Here is a 16,294-nt window from a genome sequence, read left to right as displayed (position 1 = left end):
CTTACGGTTCAGCATGGTTGGGGAGGCCTCAGAAAATGTACAATCACGGTAGAAGGTGAAGGGGAAAACAAAGCGCCTTCTTCGCCAGGGTGCAGGAAGGTGACCTGCCAAGCGAAGAGGGAAGAGTCCCTTATAAAACTGTTAGATCTCGTGAGAACTGACTATCACGAGAACAGCATGGGGGAAACCCCCTCCCACCGTGATTCAATTACCTCCACCTGGTCTCTTTCTTGACACGTGGGGATTATAGGGACACAAAGCCAACCATATCAGCACCACTTCTGCATCACCCTCCTTTTCCCTTCCCATCCTCCTGCCATCTTCAATTATGCTGTTCTTAACATGCCCATCCCAAGACCAAGGTAGGTATTGAGCAGGAATTGAAGGTGGTATATTCTCGGTTCATTAAGTTCTTGTCAGCCTGGAAGTTTCCACAACTAGGCATAAGAAGAAATCAGCCCAGGCGCAGTGGCTTACGCCTGTAATCCCAGCACTTTGGGAGGCCAAGACAGGCGGATCATGAGATCAGGAGATTGAGACCATCCTGGCTAACACAGTAAAACCGCGTCTCTACTAAAAATACAAAAAATTAGACGGGCGTGGTGGCTGAGGCAGGAGGATCACTTGAACCCAGGAGGTGGAGGTTGCAGTGAGCCGAGATCTCGCCATTGCACTTCAGCCTGGTGACAGAGCGAGACTCCGTCTAAAAAAAAAAAAAAGAAGAAGAAGAAATCGGAAGTGGTAGAGAATGCATCTGAATTTTTTTCCACCTCCGTTAAAATTTCATGTATCAATGAATGAGAGAATCTTCACTAGATAAAGTGCACTGTATTGGGCAATCCCAGGTGCATTAAAAGTTGTTAAGAGGATGGACTTTGGAGACAGACACCTCAGTTTCCACTTACATTTAATAGCTATTTGTGCTTGGTCAAGCCAGTTTACTTCCTTATGCCTCAGTTTTGAATCTATAAAAGAGTACCTCCTTTATAGGGTATTATAAGGATTAAATAAAGTGATACATGTAACGTACTTAGAATTGTGCCAGGAACGTAGTAAATTATATACAGGTATTTGTCATTATTAACCCATCTGTGATTTTAATCTGTTCTACGTTCCCAAACAATGGTCATTCATCATATGTTTCCTTTCTCCCAGGGAAGAAGGAACTCATTACCTCTTAAAGTGGCCTATCTCATTTTCTGACTATTGGAACGTTGATCTTCCTATAACAAGCAATTTTTTTTTCCTTATAGCTCTGGCTCACTCTCTGAGGCCTTTCTTGGAGCTGCATAAATGAATTTGATATTTGAATACAGTTCTCTCCTTCCCAGTTTCTCTAAGCTAAACATTCTCCATTCCTGCAATCATACACATGTAATATGGATGAGTATTTAATAACTAGTTTGTCTGTGGTCTTAAAGAGTGGTACCCAGAAAGATGGGTCAGAAAGCAGGACTAATGCGTCCCTCATTCTAGAGGGAATTCTAAGGTCCTATTACTTTGGGGATATTTTTAGAATCCCCATATTATTACCTCAAGTAAAACTCAAGTCAGTTTTGTGTGACTGCTACTAACTTGCATCTCATCAACCCTTTCCGTGATTATGCAATTCCTTTCTGGTTTTTGTTCATTTGTGGGATGGTGGTAGGGAGGGGAGCAGTAACTGACAACTTTATAATTATTCCTATTGAATTTCATTTTGGCATCAGCCTATTACTTGAGTTTGTCAGGAGTTTTTTAAAATTTCAGTCTATCAATCTTTGTTTTGTCACATATCACTAAGTTTCCCCTTTCTTTTGATAGCCAAAAATACATACCTATCATATAAAGAGGAGGACAAGGTGCTGGGGAATCCAGGGTCCCACTTTTATTCTTGTTCTGAAAAATAATGCGCCTAAGTTGCAGAGAAAAAGAAACACTTATACACTGTTGGTGGGAGTGTAAATTAGTTCAACCATCGTGGAAAGCAGTGTGACGATTCCTCAAAGACCTAAAAACAGAACTACCATTTGACCCAGCAATCCCAACACTAGGTATGTACCCAAAGGAATATAAACTGCTCTATCAATAAAGATACATGCACGTGTATGTTCACTGCAGTACTATTCACATAGTAAAGACATGGAATCAACCTAAATGTCCATGAATGGCAGACTGGGTAAAGAAAATGTGGCACATATACACCATGGAATATTACGCAACCATAAAAAAGAACGAGATCATGTATCTGCAGGAACATGGATGGAGCTAGAGGCCATTATCCTTAGTAAACTAATGCAGAAACAGAAAAGCAAATACCACATGTTCTCACTTATAAGTGAGAGCTAAATGATAACACGTGGGACATATATGGGGAACAACACACACTGGAGGGAGAAGATCAGGAAAAATAACTAATGGATACTAGGCTTAATACCTGGGTGAAAAAATAATCTGTTCAACAAGCCTGCATTACACATTTACCCTGAACTTAAAAGTTAAAAAAATTAAAAAGAATATGCTCAAGCTACTTCTTAACTACTTAGCCTGTGTACCTCACAGATTTATTTTTTAAGGCTAGATGCTAAGAACACTCAAATTGTGTCTAACTATCATCAAGACTATAAGCTGGGTACAGTGACTCACACCTGTAATCTCAACCTTTTGGGAAGCCAAGGTTGATTGCTTGAGCCCAGAAGTTCAAGACAAGTCTGGGCAGCATGGTGAGATCTCAACTCTACAAAAAAATTTAAAAAGAAAATTAGCTGGGAGTGGTGGTGCCCACCTGTAGTCCCAGCTACTCAGGAGGCTGAGGTGGGAGGATTGCTTGAGCCCAGAAGTTCAAGGCTGCAGGGGGCTGTGATTGTAACACTGCACTCCAGCCAGGAGCAACACAGTAAGAGCCTGTCTCAAAAAAAAAAAAAGAAAAAAGAAAGAAAGAAAAAAAAAGTAAATATTATAAATAATCCCCTACAATGTTAAAAAGATAATTAAGATTTTTACAATTATTTTACTAATAAAGCTATGGAAACAAGCAAAAAATCACAAGCTTAGTCTAAAAAAAAAAATCAGAGTGGATTTATTGAGAATATGGAGAAAGGTATAAAATAAATTTTTAACCCTTGATCCTTTCGCTTGTTTAATCCGTGGGTACCTAGGCATCTCTTCATGCGTAGCTCGAGCTCTGAGAACTGCCTCTGTGCCCACACAGCCAGCACTTTGTATGCATCACCGCTCTTTATTTTGTCAATGAACAGAGTTAAACATTTGCACATCTATCTCTTCCTTAGGAACATGAGCTCCTCAAGAGCAAAAAAGCCATTTTAAGAACTTCTGCACCCAGCATGGAGCCTAACACATAGTAGATAATAAATGTTTATTGAATAAATACAGTTGATCCTTGAACAACATGAGTTTGAACTGTGTGGGTCTACTTATATGTGAATCTATTTCAATAAAGGTTAGACCAAGTGGGCCCACCTCCCTTGCCTTCCCTTTCACCTTCTCCTTCTCTTTGACTCCTCAAACCACTGATACAGCAAGACCTTCTCATCTTCCTCCTTCTCCTCAGCTTACTCAATGTGAAGACAAGGATGAAGACCTTCATGAGGATCCACTTCCACTTAATGAATAGCAAATATATCTTATCTTCCTTATGATTTTTAAATACATTTTCTTTCCTCTATTGTTAGAATACAGTATATAACATATATACAAAATATTCATTAATTGATTTTATATTATAGGTAAGATGTATTAGTAGTTAAGTTTTGGAGGAGTTAAAAGTTATACGAGGGGGATTGATGCAACTGTAACTGACCAAGCATGCTAACTAAATGTCCCTACAGGTATAAGGCCAATCATTAACTTAGGTAACAGCTTAAGTATATGAATTGTAAAGAGTAAGGACATTTTCCCTACACTACCCCACTCCCTACATCCACTATATCCCTTTCATCCATTCACTGTGACCAGATGTTTCATTAAATGGGGATACCTTTAATTCTACAACTTGAACTAAAATGCAAATATGCCCTCTAGAGAAGCGAAACTTTGGCATTAATTTTTGTTGAGTTGCAAATAAGTCATATAGGTTACTCTGCCCAGTGCACAATTTATAGAGGTTGGGGTGGTTGTGGAAAAAGAGTATCTATCATCCCTGCAGGTCTGAATTCCCCTTAGCATCAGCCCTGCTGTGGCCATGGGCCAATAAAATCCTGAAGCATCAGCCCACCAGCAAGTAGAGCCTAGAAAACGCTGCTGTTTTCACAAATACTGTGCCTAGAGCATGAATTCATCCTGTAGGTGTCCATGTGATCATCTGAACCAAGTTTCTCAATCAAACACCCACCCCATGCAGCCTGGCTACCTAACTAGCTACTTGGCCAGAGTTGCAGGCACCTGGGTCTCCCTCTGAAGGAGGGAACCTATTCCTAAATCCTAGTTAGCAATTAAGAGACCTGGCTTTCTTGCTCTCCACTTTCTCTAAAAAAGACTTCCCAGGATTCTTCTTAGGGAAGCCTTTCGACCAGACCTGCCCTGAGAACCCTGCTGCCCCAGGGCAGTGATGTCCGCATTCTTTGACTAGTAACTCCCCTCAGCCATTCTTCTCTGCCTGAATAGGAACCTGACTTTTGCCTCCCACCCTCTAACTTGGGCTTGCTGCTGGCTCATCCCACTCACTCCTGCCCTGGTCATTATACCCTAACCCTTGCCAATCCTGGCTTAGTACCAGTTTGCTTCCTCTTCTGAAGGAATTTCTGCATTTTTGTCAGCCCTAGTCACATGATTTATGACTCTGAGAGAAGGAAAAAGGTGGGGAGTGGGGAAATAGGAAAAGGAACTACTAGAGATGACACAAATTAAAACTTTCATCTGCCTCACGTATTTTGCCTAGTCTAGAACTGGTCAGTGGCATAGGTTTTAAATTTAATGTACTCAGAATTTCTTCAAAAAGCTTCTCTAACTGTAGCTTCTCTGTCTTGGCCGTAGGACCCTCTCTCAAACAATGCCCCACCAGATTGAGGCCAACATACCCAGGAGTAGCCAGTTCTGCAGGAGGCTGGGTGTCAGCCAAGCTCAAATGCCAAAGTAAATAGAGGAGGGAGGGGCACAGGATGAAGAGACCAAAGAAAGGGGCATTTCCCAGTCTAGACAGGAGGGCTGCTTTTTTTAAAAGCTGTGTTTTTAAAACCCTGCTCATTCAAAACCGTAAATTCTTAAGAAGTAAGTTTTCCTTTCACTAGTGGCTATCTCACTTTTTTGTTGGTTTGTTTTGCTATATTTACAGCACTGGATAGGTTGGTTTTATTTTTCCATTGCACACAATAGCATTTAATATTTAACATTTCATCAGTAAGATAGTTATAAAACCCATAGTTCCAAAAGAAATGTAATGCTTCATTGTATGTTAGATCAGTACGTAGAACCCTTTAATCATAAGTTTATTCAGCATTTTAGATACTTTTGAAATTATTTTTGTAGAATAATTTCATCATAAGTAGCAATATCTCAGATTTATTTAACATATAATTTAACAGAGGGCAGTGTTTCAAAGTGGAAAACAAACTAGACTAAGAATCAGAAGTTCTAAATTCTAGACCTTTTACTAACTGTTGAAGTTTAGGTAAAGCCTCAGACTTCTCATCTGTAAAATGCAGCAGCTGAAAAAGGAGACTGCTTAATTGATACAGTTTTTATCCAGCTCAATAACTTTATATGCCAAGAGTGTAGTGCAGTAAAAAAAAGAAATGCACTTGGATTCAAAAGACTCAGATTTTAATCTAAGCGCTGCTTCTAACTTTACTTGTGACATTGAGCATTTACCTTCTCCTGTTTCCCTCATCTGTAATAAAAATGAAATGGAACAGATGTTGTCTAAGGACATTTCCAGCTCTAAAATTGTATATCAAAGAAAAATGTCGTGGTGCACATGCTGTCTTCCGTTTGCATGTAAAATGTGATGTTTTGCTCTAAGCAGCCTAAGAGAAATACATGTATTTGTAAAGCATTTCTCGAGTTTGCTGGAACACACTTTTATCCCACGAACCGTGAACCTTAAGTTCTCAAGGCAGAAAAGCTGTCTTAAGAGCCTTGTTTGCTTCACCTCTCTTCTGAGTACCTAAGTTCAGGCTCTGCAATTGAGCTTAAACCTTATTACTACAAAGCTTTTTCCAAATGACTTCTGTAGGCCATAAAGACAACTATAATCAAATTTAGTTTTTACCTCCTGTTTATAAACATGCTTCTTAGGTCAAAAAGTGACTTCTTAAAGGTTAAAAAGCCATTTATCAAATAAACTGAACTTTTAAATTTTCTTACATAAAATGCTTAATCCAAAAATATTTTTGTGTTTACAATTCCTGAGTTTTTGTTGTTGTTGTTGTTGTTAAAATGCCTTAACTATTCACATAAAGTATCTTTGCTTCAAAAGGAAGTCAGAGCTACAGTCGTGAGTGGTTTACAGATATTTTCTGATAGTCTTTGCTTCATTTCAGTATCGTGCCATGATTGGCTGTTGCTAGCTACAAATAAGGAAGTCTTCAAGTTGGGGGATTTCTCAGTGGAAGTTCCCACTTCAACATAAGGGAGAGCTCTGGACAGTTTGAGCAGCATTGACAGAGCCTGTCGAAAACACTTTACGACTGTGTAACTGTCTACATCTTTACAGAGGAATAGTCTACAAAGGAAGACTTGTAACCTGGAGAAGAGGTAATCTAATTTCAATAGTTCCTACTGATTCTTAACCTAGGAAAGTGGCCTGGATGTCTTAAACTGAAGTGTTGCAGATGTGTTACCCTCTTACTCTTGCTATGTGAGTAATTTATGACATGATTCAATAATGCCTTTGTAGTCAACGTCATAGTTAGAAATTTGGCCTTTAAAAAATGGCTGGACGTGGTGGGTCATGCCTATAATCCTAGCACTTTGGGAGGCCAAGGTAAGAGGATCACTTGAGCCCAGGAGTTTGAGGCCAGCCTGGGTGACATAGTGAGACCCCATCTCTATTTAATAAATAAATAAATAAATAATGGGGTCCCTAGCCAAGACCAAGGAAAATTTTAAATTTTTTTTCATTTTCTTTCTAACTTTTAAGATAGAATTTATGTCTTTGCTTGAATGATTTTATTAAGCTTATATCTGGAATGAGAGCTTTCTCCAATGAATGATTTTTATAACATAATGTTGATATTATGCTGAAAGATATTTGGCTTAAGTTGTTCATAACTTACTAGGCTGAAAAGTAAATTAAAGTAAAAGTGTATTCATACTTTTTTGGTTATATTTTTAAAAATCCATCCTGGCCTGATCCAGTGTGTCTATTCAAACATTAACTCAAGGCTGGGCACGGTGGCTCACTCCTGTAATCCCAGCACTTTGGGAGGCTGAGGCCGGCAGATCACCTGAGATCAGAAGTTGGAGACCAGCCTGGCCAACATGATGAAACCCCGTCTCTACTAAAAATACAAAAATTAGCCAGGTGTGGTGGCATATGTCTGTAATCCCAGCTACTCAGGAGGCTGAGGCAGGAGAATCACTTGAACCCAGGAGGCAGAGGTTGCAGTGAGCCAAGACAGCGCCATTGCCTAGGCAACAAGAGCAAAACTCCGTCTCAAAAAAATAATAATAATAATGATTAACTCAAGTTTAGTATTTTTCTCATCTCATAAAAAGCACATGATAGTGAATATTTCATTACACTAAAGTGTTAATCTTATAGACAATGCTGCATCTCCTTGGACCATTTAAACTTACACAGTTATAGTAATCTAGTCTTATTCTATTACCAATTAGCCCTTATATTTTCACAACCAAAAATGAATATTAAATACCATGTAATATTTCATTAAGTTATTTTCTTAAGAATAATCATAGGAAAAATGACAGCTCAAAAAGATTAAAAATCAAGAATTATTATTACTATTGTTACATTATTATAATAGCTGTCATATTCAAGCTTGTAAGTGGCAGAACCAGGGCTTAAATATAAATTCATATCACCTCTTTATCCAGGGCTTTCTGTTACTACTGCTCTGCATTCTTACAATATTAAAAAAAATTTGAGAGATGTCATATCCCAAAAGATGGAGATTCTTATGATAGAAAAAGGAAGATGACTTGGCCATGTTCACGCAGCAAGCAAGCCATTTTTAGAAGCTAGGTCTTTCTTCTCACTCACCCACTCCCATCTCTTCACTCCCTCCAGGATACACTTCCACATGCACACAGGTGGGCACACTAGTGTGCCTCCAAGCAGTTAGCTTCAGAGCCGGAAGAAGATGTGGGGTTGTATACCCAGTCTAACCTGCCTTGAGGTTCTGCCCAGCAGCCAACTGGGGACCTAGAGCAATGTCTAGTTACTTCTTTTAAACACTTATGACATTGAGTCATAGAGATAACTAACTAGATGATTAAAAATAAATAAAGCTCCCCTGAAAAAGCTATGATTAGAATTTCATGAAACTTATGCACTAATTTGAGGAAAGTGATCATCCTTATAGCATAGAAACTTCCTGCCTGAATATTCTATTAATGTGTCTCTAATGTATTAAGGCCTCAGTAGACATAAAAGTTCTTTATTTATCATTAAATGTATTCCAATATATTTTGTTTTATCTTCTTGTGTGTGTAGTAAAGGTACTTGATAGGGATATTCTTTCCACTATATTTTCTAACTAATTATTGCTGGCTTCTTAATTTCACAATTTTATCTTTCATCTAGCAATTTTATTGATCCCTCATTTTTTCTAAATTACTTTAGGTAATTAACACGTGATGCCTAGACAGAAAAAAATACAATTATGTATTATCCCTTTTTTTCCTCACCACATTGGCCAGAATTTCTGGAACAGTGTTTAATAACAGAGAAGAGAGCAGTCAACCTTGTCTTGTTTCTGATCTCAGTGGGAATTTCCCTAGTGGTTAACATTAAGAATGAGGTTGGCTGTTGGTTTGAGATAAGTGCATTTATCATAAAAACCAAATAATTGCCAAGTACCTTGTTTACCAGAGGCTTACTTAAATAAAAACAAAATAGAGACTTCATGTTAAACTATACTCAATGTCTTTTTGGTATCATTAGAGACAACTGTATGGTTTTTCTACTTCAAACTGTGTAGTGGTCTGCTGTTACACAAGACAGTCATTGCATTTTTAAAAACTCCATGTCATCAAATATTGTGATATTAAAATGATTGCTTTGGTAATAAAGGTAGATTTATAGTTATGAGCTATGTTTTGTTGTTGCTCCAATTAAAATAATAAATTGGTAGTTCAAAATAAACTAACCAAACCTACATGTTTCCTCTTTTTCTCTTCAATCCACATGCTTAGACACCTCTTCTCTATTATTTTGGCTTCATAATTCTGTTCACAACTCAAACTAACAGAAAAAGAATGAAAACAATGTGACATAAGCCAAGTAACCCTATCCAGGCAGAGCAACCAAATAAACAAAGCAGCTGTTCCTAGGCTTTGTGCAAAAAGCCTTCTTCCTATTATGACAGTGCTAGCTGCAGGCCGCAATTCAGTTACAACTGTGGTAAGCAAAATGTGTGTCCAAATTGATTAATCTTATATCCAACTTATATTAAGAAAATGTATGCTAAAGAGAAATGTTTGAAATTTGCTAAGAATTTTTAATATTCATATTCAAAACTGGGTTAGTGTGTATTTTTGTTTTTATATTCATAAGCCTGTAAAAATTAGTCTGTATTTTTATTTTCTAGAACATATCACTGATAGGTTTCAGTTTTAAAATGAGACTAGTTTAATAAAGTAAAATGATAAAAATACCAAAATGTTCCAGGTTCTAAAGAAAATTCAATAGGAGTTACCTGTTCCTTGAAATGTTTAAAGAAGAATCCATAATACTGTTGGGCCTTGGCATCCCCTTTTGAAAATAATTCTTTAAATGCTTACAATGTCTTCCATTGTTATTGATCTATTTGGGGTTTATGCTATTTTTCATGCAGCTTAGTTTACTTGCTTTTGCTTAGAAATTATTCTTTTTAAAAATTTTTCAAATATATTGGCATACATGGTATTCTCTTGAACTTTTTAAAATCATCTCCATAACTATGTGGATAACCCTTTTTCATGATGCATTTTGTCCATTTGTTTTTTTCTCTCTTTTTTTTCCGATTGGATGTCACAGAACTAATCTCTTGGATCTATTCCTTCTATAGTTAGCTCTTTGTAAAATTGTTTTTGCCTTATCTTTGTTAATATTTTCTCAATGCCTTTTTAAGACTATTTTACTTTTCTAAGTTTGTGAGTTGAATGCTTAGTTTATTTATTGTTATTCTTTCTTCTTTCATAATGAAAATATTTAAGGCTAGGAGTTTTTTAGTACTATTTTAACATCTTACAACTTCTGATATATTTCTTTCACATTTCACTGTCTTACAGTTTTTAATTGAAGTTTTATTTCCTCTTTGATCACATTTATTTAGGATCGTAAAGGGTTTTTTTAATGAATAGTCTGTCTTTTTAAAAACCATTTTAGATTTAGAGAAAAATTGAGCGAACACTACAGAGAATTCACATATACCACCCTTCCTACCCCCACCACTCACAGCATCCCCTATTATTAACAACTTGCATTAGTATGGCACATTTGTTACAATTTATGAACCAATATGGGTACATTATTATTAACTCAAGTCCATAGTTTATTCGGGTTTTCTTATTTTTTCCCTTTTTAAAACTGAGGTGAAATTCATATAACACAAAACTAATCATTTTAAAATGAACAATTCAGTGGCATTCAGTACACTGACAATGTTGTGTAAGCACCACCTCTATCTAGTTTCAAAACATTTTTACCACCCCAAAAGGAAACAGTGTACTATTTAGCAGTTGTTCTGCATTTCTGACTCCCCTCAGCCCCTGGCAACCACAAATCCGCATTCTGTCTCTAGATGCATCTATTCTGAATACTTCGTATAAGTGAAACCAGACAGTGTGACTTTCTTTTTTATTATTATTTTACTTTAAGTTCTGGGATACAAGTGCAGAACGTGTAGGTTTGTTACATATGTATACGTGTGCCATGATGGTTTGTTGCACCTATCAACCTGTCATCTAGGTTTTAAGCGCTGCATGCATTAGCTATTTATCCCTCCTTCCTCTTGCCCCTCAACCCTGACTGGCCCCAGTGTATGTTGTTCCCCTCCCTGTGTCCATGTGTTCTCATTGTTCAACTCACACTTATGAGTTAGAACATGCGATGTTTGGTTTTCTGTTCCTGTGTTAGTTTGCTGAGGATGATGGCTTCCAGCTTCATCCACGACACTGCAAAGGACATGATCTCATTCTTTTCTATGGCTGCATAGTATTCCAGGTGTGTATATGTACCACATTTTCTTTATCCTGTCTATCACTGATGGGCATTTGGATTGGTTCCATGTCTTTGCTATTGTAAATAGTGCTGCACAAAACATATGTGTGCATGTGTCTTTATAGTATAATGATGTACATTCCTTTGGGTATATACCCATTAATAGGATTGCTGGGTCAAATGGTATTTCTGGTTCTAGATCCTTGAGGAATCACCACACTGTCTTCCACAATAGTTGAACTAATTTACATTTCCACCAACAGTGTAAAAGCATTCCTATTTCTCCAAAGCCTCATCAGCATCTATTGTTTCTTGTTTGTAATAATCGCCTTTCTGACTGGCATGAGATGGTATCTCATTGTGGATTTGATTTGCATTTCTCTAATGATCAATGATGTTGAGCTTTTTTTCATGTGTTTGTTGGCTGCATAAATGTCTTCTTTTGAGAAGTGTCTATTCATATCCTTTGCCCACTCTTTGATGGGGTTGTTTTTTTCTTGTAAATTTGTTTAAGTTCCTTGTAGATTCTGGATATTAGACCTTTTTCAGATGTGTAGATTGCAAAAATTTTCTCCCATTCTGTAGGTTGATGCTGCTCACTCTAATGATAATTCCTTTTGCTGTGCGGAAACTCTTTAGTTTAATTAGATCCGATTTGTCAATTTTGGCTTTTGTTGCAGTTGCTTTTGGCATTTTCGTCATGAAGTCTTTGCCCATGCCTATGTCCTGAATGGTCTTACCTAGGTTTTCTTCCAAGGATTTTATGGTTTTAGGTCTTATGTTTAAGTCTTTAATCCATCTTGAGTTAATTTTTTTATAAGGTGTAAGGAAGGGGTCCAGTTTCAGTTTTCTGCATACGGCTAGCCACTTTTCCCAACACCATTTATTAAATGGGGAATCCTTTCCCCATTGCTTGTTTTTGTCCGGTTTGTCAAAGATCAGATGGTTGTAGATGTGTCGTGTTATTTCTGAGGTCTCTGTTCTGCTCCATTGGTCTATATGTCTGTTTTGGTACCAGTACCATACTCTTTTGGTTACTGTAGACTTATAGTATATTTTGAAGTCAGGTAGCGTGATGCCTCCAGCTTTGTTCTTTTTGCTTAGGATTGTCTTGGCTATATGGACTCTTTTGGGGTTTCCATATGAAATATAGTTTTTTTCTAATTCTGTGAAAAATGTCAGTGGTAGTTTGATAGAAATAGCATTGAGTCTATAAATTACTTTAGGCAGTATGGCCATTTTCATAATGTTGATTCTTCCTATCCATGAGCATGGAATGTTTTTCCATTTGTTTGTATCCTCTCTTATTTCCTTGAGCAGTAGTTTGTAGTTCTCTGAAGAGGTCCTTCACATCCCTGGTTAACTGTATTCCTAGGTATTTTATTCTCTTTGTAGCAATTGTGAATAAGAGTTCATTCATGCTTTGGCTCTCTGCTTGTCTATTATTGGTGTATAGGAATGCTTGTTATTTTTGCACACTGATTTTGTATCCTGAGACTTTGCTGAAGTCGTTTATTAGCTTAAGGAGGTTTGGCGCTGAGAGTATGGGGTTTTCTAAATATAGACTCATATCATCTGCAAACAGAGACAATTTGACTTCTTCTCTTCCTATTTGAATACGCTTTATTTCTTTCTCTTGCCTGATTGCCCTGGCCAGAACTACCAATACTATGTTGAATAGGAGTGGTGACAGAGGGAATTCTTGTCTTGTGATGGTTTTCAAACGAAATGCTTACAGCTTTTGCCCATTTAGTATGATATTGGCTGTGGGTTTGTCATAAATAGCTCTTTTTATTTTGAGATATGTTCCATCAATGCCTAGTTTATTGAGAGATTTTAACATGAAGGATGTTGAATTTTATTGAAGGCCTATTCTGCTTCTATTGAGATAATCATGTCGTTTTTGTCATTGTTTATGTTTATGTGATGGATTACGTTTATTGATTTGTGTATGTTGAACCAACCTTGCGTCCCAGGGATGAAGCCGACTTGATCTTGGTGGATAAGCTTTTTGATGTGCTGTTGGATTCAGTTTGCCAGTACTTTATTGAGGATTTTTGCATTGATGTTCATCAGAGATATTGGCCTGAAGTTTCTTTTTTTGTTGTGTCTCTGCCAGGTTTTGGTATCAGGATGATGCTGGCCTCATAAAATGAGTTAGGGAGGAGTCCCTCCTTTTCAATTGTTTGAATAGTTTCAGAAGGAATGGTACAAGCTCCTCTTTGTACCTCTGAAGAATTCATCCATGAATCCATCTGGTCCTGGGCTTTTTTTGGTGGGTAGGGTATTAATTACTGCCCCAATTTCAGAACTTGTTATTGGTCAATTCAAGTATCACTTCTTTCTGGTTTAGTCTTGGGAGGGTGTATGTGTCCAGGAATTTAACCATTTCTTCTAGATTTTCTAGCTTATTTGCATAGAGATGTTTATAGTATTTGCTGATAGTAGTTTGTATTTCTGTAAGGTCAGAGGTTATATTCCCTTTATCGTTTTTATTGTATCTATTTGAGTCTTCTCTTGTTTCTTTTTTATTAGTCTAGGTAGCCATCTATTTTGTTAATTTTTTCAAAAAAACAGCTCCTGGATTCATTGAGTTTTTGAAGGGTTTTTTGGTGTCTCTATCTCCTTCAGTTCTGTTCTGAACTTAGTTATTTCTTGTTCTCCTAGGTTTTGGATTTGTTTGCTCTTGCTTCTCTAGCTCTTTTAATTGTGATGTTAGGGTGTCAATTTGAGTTCTAGCTTTCTGATGTGGGCATTTAGTGCTATAAACTTCCCTCTTAACACTGCTTTAGCTGTGTCCCAGAGATTCTGGTACATCATCTCGTTGTTCTCATTGGTTTCAAAGAACTTCTTGATTTCTGCCTTAATTTCATTATTTACCTAGGAGTAATTCAGGAGCACGTTGTTCAATTTCCATGTAGTTGTGTGATTTTTAGTGAGTTTCTTAATCCTGATTTCTAATTTGATTGCACTCTGGCCTGAGAGACTGCTATAATTTCAGTTCTTTTGCATTTGCTGAGGAGTGTTTTACTTCCAATTATGTGGTCTATTTTAGAATAAGTGCCATGTGGTACTAAGAAGAATGTATATTCTGTTGATTTGGGGTGGAGAGTTTTGTAGATTTCTATTAGGTCCACTTGATCCAGAGCTGAGTTCAAATCCTGAATATCCTTGTTAATTTTCTGTCTTGTCAATCTGTCTAATATTGACAGTGGAGTATTCAAGTCTCTCAGTATTATTTTGTGGGAGTCTAAGTCTCTTTGCAGGTCTCCAAGAACTTGTTTTATGAATCTGGTTGCTCCTGTATCAATTTTCTGTCTTGTTAATCTGTCTAATATTGACAGTAGGATGTTAAAGTCTCCCACTATTATTGTGTGGGAGTCTAAGTCACTTTGTAGGTCTCTAAGAACTTGCTTTATGAATCTGGGTGCTCCTGTATTGGGTGCATATATATTTAGGATTGTTAGCTCTTCTTGTTGCATTGATCCCTTTACCATTATGTAATGCTTTTCTTTGTCATTTTTGATCTTTGTTGGTTTAATGTCTGTTTTGTTAGAGACTAGGATTGCAACCTCTGCTTTTTTTTTTTTTTTTTTTTTTTTTTTTTTTTTTTGCTTTCCATTTGCTTGGTAAATGTTCCTCCATCCCTTTATTTTGAGCCTATGTGTGTCTTTGCACATGATATAGGTCTCTCCAATACAGCACACTGATGAGTCTTGACTCTTTATCCAATTTGCCAGTCTGTGTCTTTTAGTTGGGGCATTTAGCCCATTTACATTTAAGGTTAATAATGTTATATGTGAATTTGATCCTGTCATCATGATGCTATCTGGTTATAGACTGCACCACAATGGTCTTCCTTCCTCTCCAAGGGTCATGCCAGCCACCTGGTCAGTTCTGATGACAGAACCTGGATACCTCGGTTGCCAGTGAAGGATTTGCATGCTGTTATAGTTCTTTTTGATGGGAGCCTCCAATCGCTGCTGCTTCTAGTCGGCCATCTTGGCCTCACCTGTGACTTTCTTAAACTGTCTTTTTTTACGTAGCACAATGGTTTTGAGTTTCATCCATGTTGTAGCATGTATCAGTACTTCATTTCTTTATATGGCTGAATAATATTCTATTATATGTATATACCACAAATTATTTATCAATTCATCTGTTGATGGATAGGGTATTTGGTCTGTCTTCATTTTTGGACTATTGTAAATCATGCTGTTATGAACATGTATTTACATATATTTGTTTCAGTACCTGTTTTCAGTTCTTTTGGGTATATACCTGGCAGTGGAATTCTGGGGTCGTATGGTAATTCTATGTTTAGCATTTTAAGGAACTGTCAAATTATTTTCCACAGTGGTTGAACTATTTTACACTCCAACCAGCAATGTATAAGGCTTCCAATTTTTCCACATCCTCCTCCACACTTGTTATTTTCTATTTGGGTTCTTGTTACAGCCATCCTAGTGAATGTGAAGTGGTAATTCATTGTAGTCCTGATTTGCATTTAACTGAAGACTAATGATGTCAAGCATTTTTTCATGTTTGTTGACCATGTGTAGATCCTCTTTAGATAAATGTCTATTCAAGTCAGTTACCCATGTTTTAATTGGATTGTTTGTCTTTTTGTTGTTGAGTCGCAAGAGTTTTTTATATATTCTAGATTCTAGGCCCTTATCAGATATGTGATTTGCAAATATTTTCTCCTTTTCTATAGACTGTCTTTTCAGTGTCTTGACATCTTTCAATGTTTAAAGTTTTAAAAAATTATTAAGTCAAATTTATTTGTTTTCTTGTTTGTTATTTTGGTATCATATCTAAAATCCATTGCCAAATCCAAGGTCATGATGACTTACCCACTTGTGTTTGTCTAAGGGTGCTATTATGGTTTTATCTCTTATATTTAGGTAACTGATCAATTGGGAGTCAATTTTTGTATGTGGTATGAGGTAGGGATCCACCTTCTTTCTTTTG

The 16,294-nt window shown here is 36.9% G+C and overlaps 1 protein-coding gene and 1 long non-coding RNA gene across 3 annotated transcripts in view; one reads left to right on the top strand and one right to left on the bottom strand.

Moving 5' to 3' along the window:
• Positions 1-16,294, bottom strand: part of LOC129489435 (uncharacterized) — a 294,613-nt gene that overhangs the window by 252,774 nt on the left and 25,545 nt on the right. The window contains exon 3 of the long non-coding RNA XR_008659984.2: positions 6-104. This is a non-coding gene — a long non-coding RNA (uncharacterized lncRNA). The remainder of the gene's footprint in view (positions 1-5; positions 105-16,294) is intronic.
• TANK (TRAF family member associated NFKB activator) overlaps positions 6,556-16,294 on the top strand; it is a 98,367-nt gene continuing 88,628 nt past the window's right edge. Inside the window, exon 1 of one of the 2 annotated variants that reach the window (XM_055291968.2) lies at positions 6,556-6,690. Coding sequence is in view for 1 of the 2 variants with exons in the window: in XM_055291965.2 (XP_055147940.1) it covers positions 6,768-6,793 (26 nt within the window). In the remaining variant the exon portion in view is untranslated. Of the gene's footprint in view, positions 6,794-16,294 lie in introns of both variants that reach the window. The other variant, XM_055291965.2, reaches the window with a different exon arrangement.

Source organism: Symphalangus syndactylus, chromosome 9, assembly GCF_028878055.3.
Source record: "Symphalangus syndactylus isolate Jambi chromosome 9, NHGRI_mSymSyn1-v2.1_pri, whole genome shotgun sequence".
NCBI lineage: Eukaryota > Metazoa > Chordata > Mammalia > Primates > Hylobatidae > Symphalangus > Symphalangus syndactylus.
Note: the sequence above shows the minus strand (reverse complement) of the source record. Positions and strands in the feature narration are given on the sequence as shown.